At 39.9% G+C, this 21,877-nt stretch overlaps 1 protein-coding gene and 1 long non-coding RNA gene across 5 annotated transcripts in view; one reads left to right on the top strand and one right to left on the bottom strand.

Moving 5' to 3' along the window:
• Window positions 1-3,063: 3,063 nt before the first annotated feature.
• On the bottom strand, window positions 3,064-7,414 carry LOC138105361 (uncharacterized). The gene is made up of 3 exons (XR_011148449.1): window positions 7,311-7,414; window positions 7,068-7,210; window positions 3,064-6,874 (listed from the first exon to the last, which is right to left on the bottom strand). It is a non-coding gene; the product is annotated as an uncharacterized lncRNA (long non-coding RNA).
• Window positions 7,415-9,281: 1,867 nt separating this feature from the next.
• Window positions 9,282-21,877, top strand: part of STK3 (serine/threonine kinase 3) — a 134,507-nt gene continuing 121,911 nt past the window's right edge. The window contains exons 1-3 of one of the 4 annotated variants that reach the window (XM_069005213.1): window positions 9,385-9,434; window positions 9,660-9,715; window positions 9,843-9,897. In XM_069005213.1, the coding sequence (XP_068861314.1) occupies window positions 9,890-9,897 (8 nt within the window). In that variant the 5' untranslated portion in view covers window positions 9,385-9,434; window positions 9,660-9,715; window positions 9,843-9,889. Of the gene's footprint in view, window positions 9,315-9,384; window positions 9,435-9,659; window positions 9,716-9,842; window positions 9,898-15,859; window positions 16,194-21,877 lie in introns of those variants that run through there. The other 3 variants (XM_069005214.1, XM_069005212.1, XM_069005211.1) reach the window with 3 other exon arrangements.

Below are 21,877 nucleotides of genomic sequence, written 5' to 3'. Positions count from 1 at the left end.
CCTGTTTTCAGCATGCATTCTCAATGTGTAAACTGTGGTGAAGGATATGTTATAAACCAGGATACTACAGAGCATTTCAGATATTTTCAGAGCATTACAAGTACGGTGCAAGCATATGCAAATCATCACTTACAGATGTGCACAACGTCTGTATTAATCTCTGTGTGTTTTTTTTCAGTTGTTTGTGGCATCTAATTCAAAGAAAAGGACAATAATGGATATTACAAAAAACTAACAGTTACTCCTGGGCAAACTCACTTCTACAATGTCCAGACAAACCTTACTGATGAAACCCTGCACTTCTTAATAAAATCAGGGTTTTTGAAGGTTAAGTTATTGAAGATCGCTGAAATACAAGGAAATCAAGGGAAAGCTTACCAGGGTAAGGCATTAGAAAGCACTTAAAGACACTGCCAAGGCTGAACATAACTCTGTATCTCTACTGGGTATGATCCAAAAAGCATTTAAGTGCATGCTTAAGATCATTGCTATCCAGGGCAGTATCTAAGCAGGTGCTTCAATGTCTTTATATGCCAGTCATCTACTGAATGTGTGGTTTACTGCTGGTTTTAAATATTTACTAAATCAGGGATATTATTTTCAGACTGCCTCATAAAAATAAACAAATGAACAAAAGTTTATAAAAACCTCAAGAGCAGTTACTGCTCTAGGCAAGAATTTTCATCATGCCTGCTTTCATGTCCTTTTCCATGAGTTAAGTTGTTGGCACTGCTATCTGTATGACTACCTTGTTTTTGCCTTAAGTGCTGGTGTTCTCAGCTTCTGCTGTCACTTCATAGCACCACTAGTGTGCATCACCCTGTTGGGTGAAAGGACAGTCACACCAACACAGAGTCTGTGGATGTGATGCTGACTGCTACACTTCAGAGATTTTGCAGTGTAGAGCAGTTTGAATCTAGCTTGTGGCATGGGGAAAAGTGTCTTTTTTCTCCATGATCTCTCCATAGCCACTGTGGTGGAAAAATCAGGGCAAGATCACTCTGGAGTACAGTCAAAGCAACAGCTGGGAAAAGGAACAGATCAGGTCAAGAATGGAACTAAGCTGGGCATGGACCAGTCAGAAGACTTTCTGGTAAAGAATACTCTTCTGTCTCATTTTCCTTCCCTTCCTGTTGAGCTGAGCCAGTGTGTCATGGCAGACAGTCTCTGGTGTCTGGGTATCACGAGTCAGCAACAAACGGAAAGCATGTGAAACCAGGACAAACCAGAGTGAAGATCCAGCAGTGGACTTCCACCTTCTTTGCTCATAGACTTTTGTCTTCTGTTCCCATGATGGTACAGGTCTCTGTATTGCTCTCCTTAGTTCCCTTTCACAGACCCCACAGAAATATTCGAGGGACTTGGACAGGATGGTGAAGGGTTGGATGAAGGTTGCAAATGGCCATTTTCCCCGTTTAGTCTAGAGTAGATGGCATGGTCTGTCTCATAAACAGTATCAATGATTATTGCAGGTCTGCCTTGTTTGCATTAACTCTTTAATTTATTTGATTTGCTCACCCATGCTAGGCTGGTGAAAATTAGTGGTTATACTATTCTTTCAAATTCCCCTTTAGGAGCTGTCTCCAAGAAAAACATAAATCCCATTCATTTCGGCACCAAAACTCATTTTAGCACCAGAGGAGTGCTGAAAGCCAAGGACATGACATTGAAGCAGAAACAGAACTGACTCAAGGCCTCTTATTTTCAGCTTCAGAGAAGAGGGGAAAGAGATACTGTCAGCTACACTGCAAACTTTCCAGTGCAATATATATTCTCCTTTTCCATTTCAGTTGTCCTGATGACTACTGGTTGCTCAAATGCAATCAGGAGCTTTTGAATCTCACTGTTGCCATGAGGCCACGTGTTTCTGAACTGCTGGATGGAGCCTGCCTGCGAAGGTACAGCACCCTGCTCTGTCAGGAGGCTGTGGAAACGAGCAGAAGAGACCCTGGGACAAGGAATGCTTCGGAATGACAGCCTTCCTGGCTGTGATGGAAGCAAGGACCAATGGCATCTGCAAGACTGGAGGCTTTCAGGGAGTCTAGAGAGAGTGTCTATTGAGAATTGTGAGGAAATCTCCATCATTAACAGAAAAGCACAGGACAGAGAAATGAAAGCTGATTATAGAAACTGAAAAAATGTTTTTTTAATCCAGAAATGGTCCTACAAGAAGACTCATGAAGCCATCTGAAAGGATTTTTTAACAAAATGTATCTTGTGCTTGAATTCATAAAATCTTAAATCTGAAAATAGAGAAGTCTCAGTGACTTTGACCAGAGGGCTTTTACCAATATAGTATAGTAAAAATTTCTATTGGAAAGAAGCATAAAATAAGTATAACAGTGTGTTTATTTCAATGGGACCTGGCATGAAAGTCAGTCAGTGGCCACAGCATCATTGCTGACACTCCTGAGATCTAAAAGAGACCACCAATATAGGTCATTAGCTAAGGTTAAGCAGGGTTAACCCTGACCTTTCCCCAGTCTCCAAACAGGCATCTCTTAAGCAAATAAAAACCACAGTTATTAAAGAACTCTTAAACAACTACAATAACAAAAGAGAGTGAAGTGGAGTCAAAACTGCAGATCTGTTTTATTCAAAGCATAATATTTATGTATGACAGATACTGAAAGGCAGCAGAACTAGTTTTAAGGACCATCTCTGTACCTAGATAGGGGAGGCATACTTGAAAGCATTCTGTCTTTTGAACAAGAGTGCGACATGAATTTAGGTTTTCAAAAAAGAATATTTTAATTCCTAAATATTGGAAATTCCTAACTGCTTAATAAAGAACAATATTAGAAATATTTGACATTCTGTTAGAGTTACAGGTGGAGCCTCAAATGCTAAAAGGCTGTTCAAAGCATCACTTAAGTCTGATCTAGTTCAGCATTAGTCTCACATTATCTTTCCCACCCTCAATGGTTTCAAGAAGATCTATAAAACCAGACTTGAGCTGATGTTTACTTTTACAGCTAATGGTTCCTCAAATCTAAAAGAACTTCTAAAGAGTAGATAAAAGCAGCTGCAAAAGTGATCTAGAAATAAACATCCAGAAGAAAGTAAAACTGCAATCAAAGTTCCAGCTGTTCTCGTCTCAATTTTTAATCAGTATTCTTTTTAATCAGGCACATTTTGAAGTCAAAGGCTTATTTCCAACAGCTTTTGTTCATATATATATGTATGTAAGCCCCTTGAAATATTACAGAAGTTCTGTTTCACATCAAAATACTGTACATTGTCACTGAAACTATTTATTTTCTTTTCCTCATCCCCCATGTTCTCTCTGGGCCCCTCTTTTGCATCTGGCATGTGTACTGATACTCAAGATGACAAATACTGATAACTGTGAAGCTGCAATGCTGTATAGCTCCATAAGGCAAAGCTTAGCCAAAGTTAGTCATTGATTTATGTCCCATATTCTGTTCAACAGCATAAGGGGTTTCTTTTCTAATTCCATACCTTTAATCCTTGCCACCTCCAACCTAGTGTGTGTCAAATTTCCATCTTATTGTTGCAGCTGTGGTTTCTTAAAATGAAAGTATGCTTCTTGAATGCAGTGACACATTCTTCAGTTTATTCACAGATTTAAATTCTCAGTTGTTCAAGAATGCCTGAACTTATTAAAATAGGATAGTGTAAGATTTTTTTTTTGCATTATATGGTTGATACAGAGTTTTTAAAAAACAAATGATGGATGTTGGGATGACTATTTTTATTTGCTCGAAATCTGTAGAAAGTATAGGAACTTAGCCAGAGAAAATAAGTCTAGGGTTCTCTTTATCAAAGAGATTACTTACAAAATACACAAGGTAGAAAAAGCTCTCCCACACATAAAAAGCCTTGCACAGGTGTAGAGATGAAAGGAAACAAACTGTGCAATGTCTAGGTACTGTATTACTTAGGGTAAATTCATAACACCACAGTAGGAGAGAGCCCACAAAGCAGATTGGTTGCAGGAGAGTCTGTATTACTTCAAAAGAGAGCTGCAAAAGTTTAGTATTTTTTTCATGGCCTTCACTGTTTTAGGAGAATACCCAGCTTCCCTGTGCTCTCTTATGAAAAAAGGACCAGAGGCAAGATGCCGTAAATATTCCTCCAGAAGCTTGCAAGCAAGTCCTCCACATTACCTTCCCAACCCTTTTGACAGCTGTCTGTGGAGCACTACTCTTCCTGCAGGTGAGCTGGTGAAAAGGATCATACCTTTGCTTCAGTTCAAAGTCTGGTACCGTAACTTTTATCATCTTTAGGAGCTAAGAGGTTAGTGTTTTCCACCAGAGCAGCTGACACACGTCCAATTCCAGGAAAAGGCCAAGAAAATAGCTAAAAGCAGTAACAACTTAAAAACCACTGCAAAAAATCTGCCAGAGGACATCTGTCAAAGTCCAAAGAGTTCCAGTTATGTATGATTTCATTTGATCCCAGAGGCTAAATAATGTACAGGAAAGATTTAATAATGTTATGCAGATTATGTGTGGAAATGTAAAATGAACCGAATACAATGCCAGTTTGAAAAATTGTCATGTGCTCATAGCACTATTATTGCTGCACAGTCAGAAAACACAGCTTGAGCAACAGACTATGATAATAAAATGAAAAATGGGAATTGCTAGAATATTTACTCAGGTGAGGTTATTTGATTAAAAAAAGATGACTTAATACTTTCTCTCTGCCAGGCAATTATCAGTGGAGAGAGCCCCATTCCTGTTTCCACCACATCAAGTTCCATTGCCATGTGAAAGCCTGATAGTGAAAATGTGGTAACCAATGATCACTGCTCACAACATTTCCAAATGCCAGTGCAAAGGAGACTTCAGCTACTAAATGCAGAACAAAAATGAATGGCCCTCAGCTATCTCTACTTGCAAGGTTGAATTACAGCATGTGGCCGAACAAGAATTGCTGAAGTACAGGTATGATCCTTTTGCCAAGCCACTTCCAGAAACAGCAATTTCTGGCAGAGAGAGGGAAGAGGCAGCTGTAAGGGTGATGTGACTGGCCACTACAGGATCTGCCAAATGATATCTGTCAAATCTTCTGGTAGTGTAATGCTCCAATGCCATTTAACACAATTTAAATACTGGCAGAGGAGGGATTATTAAACAGGGTTCTTAGCCAGCAGAGCTATGGACTTCACCATTAAAAAACCCCAACCAAACCAAACAAAAAACCCCCACCTGAAAGCAGAAATAAATTTATCCTATCTGGCAATATCTAAAAACTTTTGTCTAGAATCTCACACAGGGAGCTAGTGCAACATTTCCTAGATTTCTTTAAGCCGGTACTTGTGGTAGCATTGCTTCAGCCAGTGTTTTTTGTCTCCCTTGGGGTAGTGGTTATACTTTCACCAGCTGAAAATTTATGCTTAATAGTTTTTCTTTCAGTGGAAGGATCGAAGACTTTTCCTTCCAATGCTAGGTCTTTATTTTCAGGGAGTTTCAGTAGGTTTCTTAGGTTTCTCATTTCCTCTTGCTATTCCTGCTCTCATCTGTTTTGCAAATGGCCACCATAATGTTAAGCTTATCTAATGGCCAGGCCTCCAGCTGGAAGAATGCCGGCAGCATTCTGAAAATCAGTCATCTGAAAGCATTCAGAGGACATGGCCATCACCTTCTCCCTGAACCTCAAACATAAAACTTCCCTGATAAGCACAGAGTCCAACACCATGAAAAGCAAGAGGTTAATCTTAAATTCAGATATCACTCTAAGCAGCTTCCTTCAGTAACACTCGGACACTGTTGAATTCATCTCACTCTACAAATAATAATTCTTTTTTTTCCCCCCAGTGTTTGGGATACTGGTTTTACATACACACAGTAAAGAGTGAGTGTCTCCATAATGGTTTCACTGCAAATGCAGGTTTCACTACACAGTTGTTTCTCCTTATTTTGTTAATTGGGATACTTTCCCCCCTTCACTGGCAGGGTATAGTCCATCTATTCCTGGTTTTGAATTCAGGCATATCCATGGCAGTTTCTTCTATCAGTGGGACTTAGGATTTTTGTCAGAAGTCCTGTGAGAAAAGCGGCAAGGGCAGAACAACTTTCTTTCCCTTGGTAAGGAGAAATCAGCAAAAATGCAAGATTTGTTGCAGGTCTTCATATGCAGACACAGAGACAGATCATTCTCATGAATTTTGCTATTGACCTTGTTGAGTTCTGAATGTTATTCAAAAGGAGGAGTACTGGGCCTTCAATTCAGAAATCTGGGAAAAAGTCTGAAAAACAGCCCAGGGTTTGCATAAGACATTCTGAAGATACAACATGTGGCAATAAATATTGAAGAAGGAGCTAAGAAGCTTAACTTTGCAAATACAAAAACAGAATATTGTAATAACATTTATTTAGTTAAGATATGATAAAGAGGAGCTGAAAGCAACTCCTATACATTCTATAGGAGAACCAAGGAATGGAATCTGTGTGGAAAAATCATCCCCCATTTGGACTTCTGCTGCATCAAAGAGAAGGAATTCTGAACTTGCAGGAGATAGAAAAAACAGGCCCAAAGGAGGAAAGTGCAATATGAAGGCATCTACACAACAAGAGAGTGCCCTCTGCAGTAACCTTATTTTGGAAAGAGAGCTGACAAGAGGAAGAGAAAGATCTGCTCTCTGCTGCAGTATCTGTCTGAAGGGCTGGTTCAGCCAGCACTGACAGAGAGAGACATCCTGAGAACCTGCAGGGAAAAGTCTTTCCCACCTTCCAGGGATCCCAGTGCCTCAGTGCTGTGGGATGCTACTGCCCATAGTGTGAAGGCTGCTGAATATCAGTCAAACAGTTTCCATTCTGATAAACCAGAGGACACAGAAAGCAGAGAAGTAGGAATGCATGATGGAGCTAGAGGAGGTTTCATAGTGTATAAGGTAAAGGTCTTCCTGGAAAAGAAGAAAAGTCATACCATTAATACTGTTCTCTTAGAAAACATAGTATATCTTAGCTTATTTATTTTCACTAAATGGGAACATATTTAAGAGGGAGCTACATTTAAGTGAATTTAGAAAAAAATTAAACCAGTAGTTATACAGGTTTAAACAGGCACAGCTCTAGGGGTGTCAGCTGGTGACTTACATGGGCTGCAAGTCTGCCTGGTACAATCATTTGTTGATTAAACAAACCTTCTTGAGGCCAAGGAATCTGAGTAACAGCAACGAGCCTTCCTCCAGCTCCTAACTAACAGCATAAGGTCCTGTACTAGCTTTGCTGTCCTAGGACTGAGCCAAACAAACAAAAATAGAATTTCTGGAATCCATTGCATTTCTGACGAGTATTATTTAAAAATTAGACCACAAAAGATTATTATCACAGGCATACCACTTAAGAGCAGCTTTCCTAGAAGCAAAGCAAGTTTGGGGAAAACCTCTCAAACAATCCCTCTTACTGTAAGACACCTGTTCTCCTTAAAGCACTTTTTTTAGTGGAAGTCACCCCAGCTGAATTAAATTTGTTTCCCTTGGGCCTGCATTTTCTTTAGCCAACACAACAGCTGCACCATGTGGAGATGAGCCACAAGAAGTGTAACAACACATGTTTGTGATTGCAGTATCAGCTTTGGCAGATTTCAGTGCAGAGGTCTTTAACTGCCGTCTATTAGAAGGCCAGCTTTGCAATATATACAACATTTTGCAAAGTAGTAGCGATAATATAGATATAGTTCTGGGTATTTCTTATACATGCTGGTACATTAAAACCAGAAAGGAGCTGGCTATTACTTATAGCTATAAATATTGTATTATGCTCAAACGTTTTCTTTTGCATGTAAAAGTAGGATGTAAAAGTAGGAACAGAACACAAGGATGGGTTAACTACAACAAAATCCCCTGAGGCCCCAGTGCTAGCTCTTACCCAGTCCGGCAACCATTCAAAATGTGCACTAACTCTGTTATTTCAAAGCTGTAGTAAATTTAATCTCTCCAAGAAATTGCTGAATTCCTGAAAAATAATGCATAATCTTGTTTCAATGTGCTTTTTTCCCCTTCATTTCAAGAACAGGTGCCAGAAACTGGTCTTGTGGAGCCTAATTCAATATACTTTAGAACACAGTTTTGAAGACTGCTTTTGAGGCATTTAATTTAGAGCTTTTGAGTATCCCACACCCATCAAAATGAGGTACTTGTTTTGGAAAGACCATTTTGAAAGGTCAAGAAAAATGCCAATAACAATTGAGTCAAGCATTTGTGTTTATAATGTGTTGTTCCTACTACTTTATGTAAAATTAGTGCTGCATATATTTGTGGGTATACTAACACAGTTGTGTGGTTTTAAACTTCCTACACATTTTCTCACTTAAAATTGCTATACCATTGCATACATGCAATGCATATTATACATAGACATTGCAATGCATAATACATTAGCATGCAATGCATATTATACAACATTGCATAAGTGTTCCTGTGACTAGGAACAGCAGATTTTCCCACTGTCTAAAATTTCAGATGCTTAGTATCTATCCCACAATAAGGGGACCACTTCTACACTGTTTATTCTCTCTGACTGCTTAAGTTCTGATCTAATGAACCAATGGCACATTATTAAGAGGTTATTTCAAATAAATGCTAGTGTCTAATATGATCTGTCTCAAATCTTGAGTTTTCCTCTATCCTCCTGGGAGATGAATTGGTCAAAGGATGGAAGCACTGGTCAAGCAAAAATCTGCCTTTATATTCACACTCCCATGAGAAAATTAGACAGGACTCTCTTTAAGGACTGATCCTCAAAGTAGTATATTTGAAAGAAAGACTCTGCTGATGTCAACAGATTTTAGATCAGGACCTAGAGGCATTCTTCCTAGTTTGAACTGCACAGAGCAGTGATTTGCTATCTATTAACCTTACTGAAGGAGAGACACAGCATATTAAAACATGTCGTTTGGCTTTTTTATTCCATTTCAGCTTTTCCTTGTTTAACCTAGTATTCAAATTAGCACATCCATTTTAAAATTAGCTTTAATGAATTTATACTGTGTATTGTTAACCTGGTAAGAGCATCTTAATACCACCGGTATAACAAATTAGATCATGGAACTACAGAAGAGCTCAAGGATGAAGCAATGAAAGTTATGTACTGGCCTGTTCAAGGTTACACAAAAACATTAAGTTCTCTCTTGTTTAGAAGACATTGAAATGTGATACATGAACACAAGAAAGTAAAATAAGTAATGCCTTTAAATCTTAAAACGATTAGAGTTTTATTCTGTAGGGATCTATGGGAGGAGATGGACTCCACCCTGAGGAAGATAAAAGACCTTAGTTTTCTCAGCTGGAAGGAGTGATTCATGCTAGGTGGAAGTGGTATGCATGTGATACTCCTTATGTGGTAAATTAACTGTTTCTATTAAGAAAGCTCCTAGCATGTGGGATTGCTCTGTTTTCCTCAGCTCTGCAAAGAAAATTATGCCACCAAAACTTGTTTTCTTTTTTGCTAACTCCAGGCTGGGTAAAAATGGCTGTGTTGGGCTGTTGATAAATTCTCTTGTGGTATTAAAGAAATCCATTAATCATCCACTAAGAAAATTGTTTTTAAGGAAGGAATAATGGAAAAAATTTAGTTCTCAAATTTAATGGGGTTAATTAGCTCTAGATAGTAACTTGCTCTATGTTTTGCTGTGGTTTTATAGCCTTACCTATGTACACTTTAGTCACTTCAAAGTTTTGTTTTCAGCAGAAAGTTCCACTGCTCAGTAGTGACAGCAGTTTAAGGACTCATCCTGTGTAGTGGTGAGGATGCCATAAAGCTCTCCCCTATTGAACCAAATCAAACCCTCTTAGAGGAGACTCAAATGAGTGCATCATACAAAGCCACTTCTGTGAAACTTTATTATTTGCTGCTTTGCTGTTTCTTTAGCACACAGGCTGCGGCAGGGAAGCCTTCCCATTGCTTTTAAGAGCAAAATGGGAATGTAAGTGCAAATCTTAATATTTTTCTTGTTTACATTTTAGTTCTACTTTCCACAGGACCTTATCTTGTAATCAGACACATTACAGTCAGTCATGAAATGGCTGTTGTGTCCCTGAACAATTTTTCTTGGTAAAGTTTTAAGACCGGAATTGTATTTATGTTTTGGATATTTTTTTTTTTTAAGTGTGACTGTACATGTTAGAAGCAGCTTATTTGGATTTGAATTATGATCTTCTGGCATGTTTTGGTTGGGAAAGCTGGAAAAAAGTAAGAAACTGAAATGTGGTTTCTGGATTATAAAGCATTTAGATGAGTGATTCTTCCTCATAAAAGCACTTGCTTTTTAATATTTATGAAGCAAGCTGGAGATGTGCTTCAGAAATAAATAGGAAGGGTTTTACCAGAACCCCCAAAACTCTGTAACTGACTAAACTGTAAGCACTTCATGGCATTGCATTTGTAGTGCATTTGTATTCATGATGTGCTTTCAGGTTGTATTGGGTTTTCCTTATTTGTTACTCTGTAGTTTGGCTTCACACATATTTATACTCCTCTTCCAGCACCTAGATGAAAGACCTACAAGGGCCAGGAAACTTCCCTCATTTGAATCTGAAAGAACGGGCATTGTTAGCCTCTCAAAAGCTTTATTCCTAAAAACTGTAAATAAAAATCTTTATCCTCCCTAAATACTTCTGCCATGTATTGCTAAAATTCTCAGCTCAGGAGCTAAAGGAAGATAGGAGAAAATCCAGCAACCACGGTGGTGGAAGCTTTGGGCATAAGGCTGTGTGTATTCACGCAGTTGAAGTTGGTTTCATGAAGTACTTGCTTCCCCAAGTAATGATGATACAATCTTTCTTTCGTTATTGATACTAGTTTCTACCCCTAGTGCAGGCATCAAGGCTTGCTAGTTAAATGATATTTATTTATTCTCCAGGGTGTGAGCACACTTCTTTGCAGACTGGAGAGCAGATGGCTGCTCTCAGAAAAAGGAGGAATATTTTTGTGCAGAAGAGAATCCAGAGTAACCCTCAGTATTACCACAACAACAGTAATTGTTTCACAAACCAAAATGAGATTTTTTTTCCACATCAATGACAATCTGTAGATCCCATGAGCACAATCAATGCAGCTGTAGTACAGACCGGAGTATCTTCTGTGGTCAACTGTAAATAGCAACTCTGTATCCATGGTTTATTTTTACCATAGTGTGCTATAATAGGAAAAATAGCAAATGGTAAGTCTATATATAGCCTGTTACCAAGACTGTGAGCTAAATGGTTAGTCAACAGTAAAATCCTATCCTAATCAACAAATGTCTTTAAGTCCAGTAATAGTATTTCGGATATCAAAATAATGTATACTAGGTAGTGAGAGGAATTGCAGCAGTGCAGCTAATATTTTACAGGTTTTTTATGGCTCTTTTCAATGTCAAGTAGGAATTTTGTGAATAATGCTGACTTTAACTGGATATGGATGGCAGAATCTATGTTGCTGTACCTTTATTTCCTGACTTCTTTTCTGCATCTTTCTTTTGTTGGACCAGCAAAAATTCATTTTCCTTTTAGGTGACATTAATTAACCATTAAATTGTGAATAGTTCAGGAAAGGAGACCCCCCCCTCCCTCTGCCATGTTCTTTATTCCTAAACTTATTTACAAACTCACTATAGAAAAGTATAAATTTTATTCCAGACTTGAAAATGTGGTGTTCTTTTATATTTTATTTATAACTATTTTGTGACTGACAAGGTTAGGAAAGTATACAACAAATTCTTAGATAAGTCTTCAAGGTTACTTCACATTAGACATGATAGGTAGGAACAAAATACAGGCAGAAGTCAGTTTTCCTTATCTTTTGTATAAACAAGCTGGTATTTCATTCAAGGCCGTTTCCTCAACTTTTGGCATACCAGATCACTATCAGGCAGTCACAGGGAGAGACATGCAAACATGTTGTTGTTGATTATTTATCTATTGAATTTATGAATTGGATTCCAAGGAAAGCAGGCTCCTGCATTCATTCCATCTTTGTGCTTGCCTGCCATTCCCTGCCTTTCTTCCCTTCACAATCATTTGTGACTTATCTTACTAGTCTTAAACGTGTTTCATGAAAAGCTGGATGTCTGTAATTATAGTAATTTCCTATTTTTACAGAACTCAAGGGTAGAGGAGACAATGCGCTGCTTGTGGGGCTATCTACCTCATGGCAAGGGAAAAGTAAGGGAAACTCTGTCCTTACCTGGGTTTGGGACCAAGCTGTGGACAGGCCTGCAGCCTTCTCCTGTGAGCCAAACACCTTCTCCTGCGAGCTAATCAGCAGGTGTGATGGAGACACAGCATCCTTGGAACTCCATGGGGTTATGCCAGAGTGGGCCAAGGCATGGTGAAATATCAGTGATGTGGAGGGTTTTAGGGATGAGAGAGCTGGTAGCATGCTTGGGGGTCTATATGGATATTGTGGGTTTTGGTGTGCCAAGCAGGTGAATGGAACTACTGTGGGATGTAATTCCACATCAAGGGAGAGAGCACTGAGGACCCTGTGTGAAAGAACTGGGGGGTACCATGGTGAAAGGGTAGAAAGCATATGGGAAAAAGGGCTGGGCTGTGAAAAGCACCACAGACATGATGAACAACTAGGGGTATTTTCTTTGGGGAGTGTTCATGACAAGTATCTCTTGGAAAACATGCACTATTTATTAATTCTGCTGTTTTACAGTAGCATCATGTACTCATTACAATGAACTTTGTTTACATGAGCCTGATCGAATACCTTCTGAAGTAAATGCTGCTTTTATATGCTATCAAAGGAACTAGATAAGGTCCCTGATATAACATAGGTAATTTATTTGCATGATGTTTATGAATGACTTTGAAGTATGTATTTGCAATTTAAATTCTAGCCTGTTAGAAACGCAGACAAGAGCTTCTCAAGTAACTTTTATTCTTCTTAGTTTTATTATGAATTGTATACAACTAAGACAGGATTGATGTCTTAAAACATTTTTTTTCCTAATTTTAGGGGCTTGAGGACTTCCTTTGTTTGTCCTTATACAGCACCTAATAGTTGTCCATGCCATCATGATTCCTGATTTCATTGCAGTATAAGTAATTATAATATAGACTATTTTATCTGTTTACAAAACTATATTATAATATAAAATAATTATAGTACTCAAAAACTAAGTATGGTCTTCATCCATTCTTTGGTCTAAGGAATTACATTTGATGTTGATGCCAGTTCTGCAGAAAAGGGAGTCCTAATTCAGGCAGATAAATTTGTAAAGTGGATAAAATACTTTAGAAGGAAAAGAACAATTCACTTAGTTTTCTCCTACATTTTTAGGATTGGGCTACATTAAGCCTTTTCTTACTCAGCCACCTTCTTAGTAGTGTTAGATAGTCCTACTGTTGGAAGAAATCATGGGAATACTCATGTAGAGTGTCTGCAATTTCCTCATCTCCATCTTGTCTAGACACCAGCAATCTCATAGTATATTCATGCCTCCAGAACATCTAGACTTCTCTTGACTGGAAACCCTGAATGAGGTAGTAGAACAGAGGGAATCTGTTTTCCCTTTCAAAGTTCCTTCTTTGCCAGTGGCTAGGTTCAGTATTGTAATGAATACCAAATCAGTGTCATATTTCACAGCATGGTTCTCAAATTCCTGTCACAGGGGAAAGGTGAGCTAGTGTTATTTATTCCAATGTCATTGACTAAAAATACTACTTGAAATTGTAAGAGATGAATAAAGTGATCTTGAAAAATACTGTGGTATATATGTTATCTTACTGATGTTTTATTTTCAGTTTAAATGTACTTAGAAAGCTTTCTGGCAATTGCATAGGATACAACTTAAATTTCTGTGAGAGAGGCATGGAATCAGTCCATACTTTTTTTGGCACTGTCTGCCCCACTATGCTGTAAAGCCAGGCTACCTAACCTTTTCTGTTTCAGACATCATGGGTTTTTTACAGCCTTTTCTTTCTTCAGTGGTGTAGATGGAGGACAGTCCTGCTTTATCTTCCTCAGTTACTGAGGAGTCAGGGTATTTTTTTGAAGTGGGGATTGTGGTATTAAATAGTTTTGAATGAACAGAGCAAATATCTAATCTGCTACTTTTTGCTTGGAAAAGATTTCTTTTGTTCTTGTCAACTGTTGTTTAAAGGAGAGGTAAGAGTGGCAGATTAGACTGTTTACCCTAAGTTTTTCCAGAAAATGAAATATATGTGTGAATGGGGAGAGGGAGCACTTCTTGGCTCTGTTTCTTTGTATTGCTGTTACAACTATAATATAGTACCTGTATTTTATTTCTAAGAATGCTTTTCCTTGCTTTAATGTATAGTCTGTGGCAGCTTTGGCTTGAGATGTAGGAGCAAAACCTGCCTCCTCTGAAACAACCTGGACAAAATACTGCCTTAAATATTTATGTTAAAGGATGTGGAGACACAACCTCTGCATTCCAGGAGTATTAAAGCCAAATAGGGATGTCATACTTCCCTTCCTTAGGTGAAATTGGTGAACTATAAATAATAATTGGCCAGTGGGTATAGCCAAATACCCTGTAAAACAAAGCTGGACACTAGCCACATGGTGTTTGCTATTTGCCTGAACTCACCTGCCCTTGAATTGGAAAATGGGACATCTTGTGGGATTCCTCCTTACCACTTTCTGAGGCACTCATACCATACTCCGTCTCAGGCATCTGCTGGCTCCTTCTCCTGGGTGGGTTTTTTTGGTGTATCCTACAGACTGTTGTTTATGGTATGGACACATCTGGCAGTACTGCTGGTGAGCCACTGTGGTTTGTGGGATGATACTTGGAAGAGCTCTGCATTAATCTGTTGTGCAAAGGAAGATGTTCTATTGCAGTTTTTCCATGATTCAGAAAAACAAAGAAACCTAAAAGGTCATATGGTGGTATGTGATTTGTTTTGTGGGTTCATTCAGTATTGCCATTGTGCATTTGGCTCGACCACAGTGAGTCAACTGGGTTGGATTGACTCAGACAAAGTAGAGGACTTGCACAACAGTAGGACTTCATTCTAAATTCCCTTGCTAGTGCACATCAAAGAGATGAAATTACGTATGCAGTGCAGATTTTTTTATTAAGTGGGAGTGTTGTAATACTTGCACATCTAAAATCAGTTTGAAGTGGAACGTGGGCATCCCAGTATTTTTATGGAACCTGCCTAAGTGTTTTACTACCTTGAACTTCCATTAGTTAGGCAAATAATCTCCTACTGTCAGAAAAGGATATAGACGTTGGCTTGAGCATGTAAGCTTTTCTTGTATTGACTTGGCTGGATCTACTTGGATCCAACACATTCAAGTACATTAACAGCAGAAAGTCGGACTTGTAAGGTGGTGAAACTGCAGCTGTCACATGGTGCTCTGGAGCCTGAAACCTGCTGCTTGAATAATTACGTGACAGCTTCCCCTGGCTTTGCAGGGTAACTTGTGTGCTTTGGCACCACACACCCAAGTGCCAAGAGCCAGCACTTTTCACCTCAAGAGCTTTACCGTGCCACCCGAGGCTGCTGCGGGGAGCAGCTCCCTCGTCCTGTCGTGACTGACTTCAATCTTTCCCTCAGCAGTGCTCTGGAGCCGGTTGTCCATGAAGACCTTGACTTTCTGAGGAGGGGCTGGGTGCCGCTGCCTCGCCCGGCGCACACAGGCGGGTGAAAACCTCGGCCACCCGGCAGCGCTGCCCCGAGGCCGCGGGGCAAGAGCCGCTCACAGGCGGCAGCGCTGCCGCAGCCCGCCCTCGCCCGGCGGCGCAGCTCCCGGAGGCGCGGGGGCGGGACGGTGCCGCGGGGATGCCGGCTCGCCCGGCCCGGCTCGCAAGGGCGCTCCGAGGGCGGGTTGGGTTCCGCGGGCGAACTACACCTCCCGGCGTGCCCTGCGGTCCGTCGCCCTGCGGGGCACGCCGGGAGCTCGGCAGCACCGCGGCCTCCATGATCTTCCCCTCCCGCCGGCGCGGCAGCGCCCGCCCGTCTGGCGGTGGGAGGCGCTTCCTCGCGGCCGCCGCTCTGAGCGACGTCCGCACCGCGCTATCGGCGCCGGCTCTCGCGCGGCTGCAGCCAGTGAGCGGCGCGGCGGGCGGCTCCCCGCCGCGGCCGGAGGTAGCGGTAGTGGCGGCAGCCGGAGCGCGGCCGTGGGAGGGCGCGGGCTCTGTGTCAAGGGGCAGAGAGGCCGCTCGGGAGCTGTGTGGGTCCGGCGGGGCCCGGGGGCTCGGTCAGCGGCCCCGGGGGGCCGCGGCGGCGACGGCGGCATGGAGCAGGCAGCGCCCAAGAGGTAACGACCCTCCCCGGCGGCCCCTTCCCCGCCCGGGAGCGGCGGCACGACCGGGGTGAGGCCCCGGTCCCGGGGTCTGTGAGGGGGCAGTGGGACAGGGACGGCGCTGAGCCCTGCCTAGCGGCCGGAGGGCTCTGTCACGTTGGGAAGGGTCTTCTGTGGGGAGGGTGCCGCGAAATACCCCTTACAGTACATGCCCTGGTGGAGACGAAACCTTGGGGGTTGGCTGAGTTAGGAGCAGAACACTTTTAATGTCAAGTGAGGGAGACTTGGTCACCGAGCAGAGTCCTCTCTAGCCTGGGGGCGGTCTCTCACTCGGTAGTTCAGGTTTGTGGCAGGAGCACACACGAGTAGTTCTCTTTTCGTGTTGGAAAGTGGCCTTGTGTTCTCCTGCTGGAGGGATGGATGCTTGTGGGGGTGGGCGTTGCATAATTGCAATTGTAAATCAGGGAGTGGGAAGAGACAAAACCCAAGAATATTCCCACAGTAGATGTATTTTCTCAAATATATAGGCTATCAGGTCATATTAATTACTATGCACGTTTCTTAAAAGAATTTATTGTTTGACTTCTTAGTGCATAAAATAATTTTGCTTTGTGTTAAATTTAAATTAATAATAGATTTTAGTTGGAACAAGCCTTTCTTGGGTATAGTTGTACAATACGCAGACTGTAGTTGTGCAGTGTACAGAATGTAGTTACATGGTTGACATATATATTTATACATGTGTCTTAGAGCTCTGATTTTACTTTTGCTTTCTGAGAATTGAATGAAAAATCTAAGGACTACACAATATAAATTTATGATAGACGATTTTAATCAGTTTTTACATTCCTCTTTAAAACCTCTACATCCTCCATTTAGAACCTTTAGAATTCTTTAAAAGCAGCTTCCTGCTGGATGATAGGACTTGAGAAGAATGTAGTCTTGAACTTCTGATGATTTCTCCTCCAATAACACATCAAGTGACAGTGCCTACTGTGGAAAACTTTAAAAAAGAATTGGTTTGTAGTTGCTGTGTAGGGTGGTTTTAGCAGGCAGTGGGGTAAGGAGGGACAGGCCTGCACTGTAGTTTCAGGCTGACAGTACTGCATATCTCAAATGAAGGAAGCAGGACAGGCACCAGCCAGGATTTAGGAAAAGAAATGGAAATCTCTGAGGAGTAATCAATGTCACCAGCAGCAGTGGTTGGGATCTGGTGATATAACAGGATTGAAAATCAAACTGTGAAGTTAGCATAACCTACCAGGTGTTTTGGGGAAGATGTGGCATTTGCTGTAACTTTATTGCCTAGCTGGAGGTGTGTCTGGCCTAACTGAAACTAAGAGATGTTTAAATCTTTGGATTCAGTCAGGAGGAACTAGATGCAGGAATGTCTAAACTCTGACATGTTTTTATACTCCACATGTTTTTTGAAGCTTATTTCTGGAAATTTGTGATGAGAACTTAGATTTGTTTCTTCAGTGAAAGGGAAGATTTGAACTCAGTTTTTCATAAGATATTAACTCAGGTTATTTCATAAGATTTGAGGCAAATTTTTCATGACTGTGTATAATAGCCCCCTTATTGGTAGTTTTGTAGTGTTTCCTGATTGTTGGTATTCCCAGCTATTCTTCTAGGCCACCCCCCTTTTTCTGCAAGTCCAGAAGAAGTGCAGATTATTCTTTGTGGGCTGCATTTTTGGTGCTGTCCTTGGATGAAGTAGTGGCTTAAAATGGACCATGTTTACTTGGCAAAACAGATGTGAACACTAGAATTCTTTACTTTGATGCCTGTTGTCAACAGGAGCTGTTACTGAGAGGGATCTGTTGGCATCATATCTGTGGTGCAAGACATCCATTTAGAGGTAGCAAGAATTTCATATGTACACCTCAAAGCTGCATGGATGTCCTAGAATCCCAGTGTTCCCTTAGAAGTATAGGGCACTTTTATCCCCACTTCACTGTAGAGGAACACACAATGCAATTGCCTGTTTAATTTTTTAATACTGCCCTTCAGAAAGTAGCAGTGATGATGGCCAAGTGACATTCTAGGCCATTGTGACTTGTCAATGGGGGTGCTGTCAAAATAATTCACTTTTTTTCTTTGGCTAATGTACTGCAACAATAACACAAGATTTCTAAAGGAGAGTCCTTTTCAGAATATTTTTTACTTTAAAAATAATTTAGAGTAGATGTTCTGATTTTATGCTGAACTATTTGTGCAGTAGTTGACACAGTGTTTTCTTGCATCTGAACCTCTAACTGTACTTCAGATGTGCTTTAGGCTTTTTTCTCTCACTAAAAAGGAAATTCACTCTTGAAATAGTTAAAAATTAAAAAATAGTCTTGTAATATTCCTCTGTTATTGTTGTATTTTTCTGTATGCCGTGGCAAGCTCACATGTGAGAATACAGGTTGCATATGAGGGAAAAAGGTTAGAGACAGAATTTTCTCAAGTCCATAGTTTTTAATCTTGCCCATCTCCTGCATGCTGCTGCCAAATGAAAGGCTGCTTAACAAGCATAGGAAGTCTTAATTAAGGTTTTCCAGTCTTTTCTTTAAACTTGAGTTTAATTTTCACTGAAAACACAACTTTTCAGGTTTTGTGGAAAGAGGAAGGACTTGTTCTTAGAATATGAACTGTTTGTGAAAAAAGTGTATTTTTTGATGTTTGTGTCAATTGACATGTTGGCAGTTGTCAAGTTCCTCCTGAAAATGATGTGACAAAAATGTTTGGGCTTTATGGATAGAACACTAAATGTAAGTACACAGTACAATGGTGTAAACTGTTTTAATGTTGCTCCTACTTGTGTGAATGGTGTGAAGCAGAGTAAATGTCTCAAGGCTTCCACTTGCCACCTCTACTTCAGATGACTGCAGTGATTTCTCCTACTACCTTTTCTTTTAATATATCAGTATAATTGATCCCAGCCATTCCTTTTAAATGTTTATATGTGCTAGTTCTTCTGCACAATAAACCACATATTCATGTTTCTTGGAGCAGCTGTCCAGTTTTTCATAACTCATGACAGTTATTGATGGCGTTCTATTCTTTATTCCAGCTTTATTTTTATTTTTGAACTTTCAGGGAACTTTTATCCCTACCTCTCTGTAGCACATCACCAATTTATTTTGTAAAATCTGTATATAGTGATTGTAGGATACTATACTCATACTTTGGTTTTTTTCATTTTTGGGGAGGAAATCTCTTGCTCTTTCATGTTGCAGTTCAAATTTTTCTGGTCTTTATGCTGGGATTGGGTGCCTGTTACGTTTTCTAGGTTTTTCTTTTCTAGAGTTCTGCTGATGTACTCAATGACAAGATTCTGGTCAGGCTAAGAATTAATGTTTCCTCCTATGAACTGGATTTATAAAAGTATAATTATTTGCTAGGATGTATTTTTCTTGTTAAGAGACTAGATGGTATGCAGCAAGTCAAACCTTCTTGGAAAAAGAAAATCCTTTTGACAGGTTTTTCCCAGAGTTGTAGTTTAGTTAGTCCTTCTGGTTTAAGGAACAGCTTCCCATCTGGAAGACCTCTAAAATAGCTCATAATCACTACCTGATAATTTTCTAAAGAAAAAAAACCCCAACCAACAGAATTACATTCTACCCAGGTTTTATACTGAACTACTCTGCATCTCCTTTAGACTTTCTCATATGTAGAGAGATATATATCTATATGCACACACATATGGCACTGGTGTCCTTTGGCCAGAATAAAGCAGTGCCTGGATTTACTGATCTACTGATTTATTTGTTATGTTTTAAATGCTTGTGTTATGAAAATAGAGGATGAATGAGGAAGAGAGGAATGGGACACATTCTATATTTCCTATTGTTCTTGTGCCCTTTTGTCTCTTCATTTTGCCTCCTGCCCCCTCTTCACCTTCTCCCCTCCTCCCCGCCATTAAGAGCTGGTGCTGATGTCTTAGCTGTGTTTCTCTGTCCCAAGATTGTTGCTTGCTTTTAACCAACAAGATAATATTTCTAGTCTCTTGTATTCTACTTGGTGCTTTGCAGCCAGTTATACTGGTCTCCTTCTTCCTTGTTTCTCACAGAGTTTTCATAAATGCTTTCTTTATTGTTGCCCTTCAGGGTATATCGTGTGATGTTCTGTAGTTCAAGAGCTGAATATTCTATTTAAATCTAGAAACAGAAATCATTAAAATGTCTGGCTCATTAGGATTTTTCTATGATTCGAAGAATTGTGGTGTTGATACTATCACTTGAACACCGGACCTAGCATGTGTACTGTTACAGTGTTTGTGAAGGAGGGGAAGGTGCTTTGAGCAGGGTATTTGGTGATGACATTCCTGAGGTTGACATATTTTTCTTACTGTAAATAGGTTTTGTCTTAAGCTGCCTTAGTGTTAAGTGTGATTTGATCTCGTAGCACGTTTGTCAGAATTGGATAATACGAAAATAGTTTTAAAACTACAACATGCTTATTTATTTGATCTCCTTTGCCTCTCAAGTACTCCAGATAATCTGTTATTTGACAATTACATTGGTTTTGATCAGTTTATGGCTGTTTGTGATTGTTTCATTAACTCTTGTCAAGCACTCACAATGCCTTGGTGTTAATGGTGCTGTTGGAACCCTTTTGGTATGGTTTTTTTTTTCTTCTTCTTTCTCATTTCAGCAGGTGTTACTCTTTTGATGAGCAGGTGGAAGTGTTCTCTTTATGGGCATCTCCAGGCAGGGGTGTACTGCATGCTTTCTCTTTTCTTGCTGTTATTAAAAAGTTCAGTCCCTTTGCTTTTCTGTTTAGTACATCTTTTGTTATGCAGCTCTTTGACCAAGAGACTCAGCTAAAGGTTATGCTTTTTATTTTTCAGGGCTCTGCTTATATTTTAAACATACTGTGCATGGGTTTTTTTGGTGGCAAGAAGGGGATGATTGCAGCAACTTATTCTTGAATGCTGCTTTTAAGGCTGCATATAACCTGTTCAGAGAGGAAAAAAATTTGAAACAAAGAAGCAAAATGAATGATTTATTACTTTAATACCTACCTGCAAAATATTTTTTCCTCTTTGATTTGTCTCAGCACATGCTTGTTCACTAATGAAATATTTTCTGCTTTTCTGCAAGATATTAGCTCTGTCTTTCTGCTTTCTAGTGTCTAACCAGCAGAGAGAGTGAAAAAGAAGTGTTTTGATCTTGTAGGCCAGCTTTGCAGATGTTATTTACCTGTTCTCATTTGAATTTTTTGCTTTTTTTTCTCCATGTTCATGAGTTGTGCCTTTCCTTTGCTGTGAACATCTTTATTTTTCCTAAACACACAAACTTTACAGCTTCTTGACTATTTACTGTAGCAAACTGCACGGTCTTTATTGTAGTTAATGCACCTTTACTTGCTGATTGTGGATGCTTTTTGTGTTCATATAATTGCTACATCTGTGAAATAGTTCTTTGATGTATAAATGTGTGCACCCTTGTGCCTTCTCTTTGCCTTGCTTCCCTTGTTTAGCATCAATCCATATGACCTGTGTGCTTTTACAATTACTTTAAATTTTTTGCTTTTACTTAGATGGTTGGTAATTACAAGTCTGTTTTGACTCAGGAGTTCCCTCACTGGTCATTCACTTTAATTTTTATTATTTTTATATGTCACAGAATTGCATCTCCTAATATGAAGGAGTTTTTTTTTTCAGATCACTGTTCTTCCACTGTTAAGATTTGTCATTCTTTTCTGTCCAT

Source organism: Aphelocoma coerulescens, chromosome 2, assembly GCF_041296385.1.
Source record: "Aphelocoma coerulescens isolate FSJ_1873_10779 chromosome 2, UR_Acoe_1.0, whole genome shotgun sequence".
Taxonomy (NCBI): domain Eukaryota; kingdom Metazoa; phylum Chordata; class Aves; order Passeriformes; family Corvidae; genus Aphelocoma; species Aphelocoma coerulescens.
The sequence above is the reverse complement of the archived record's forward strand: the minus strand, read 5'-3'. Positions and strand labels throughout refer to the sequence as shown.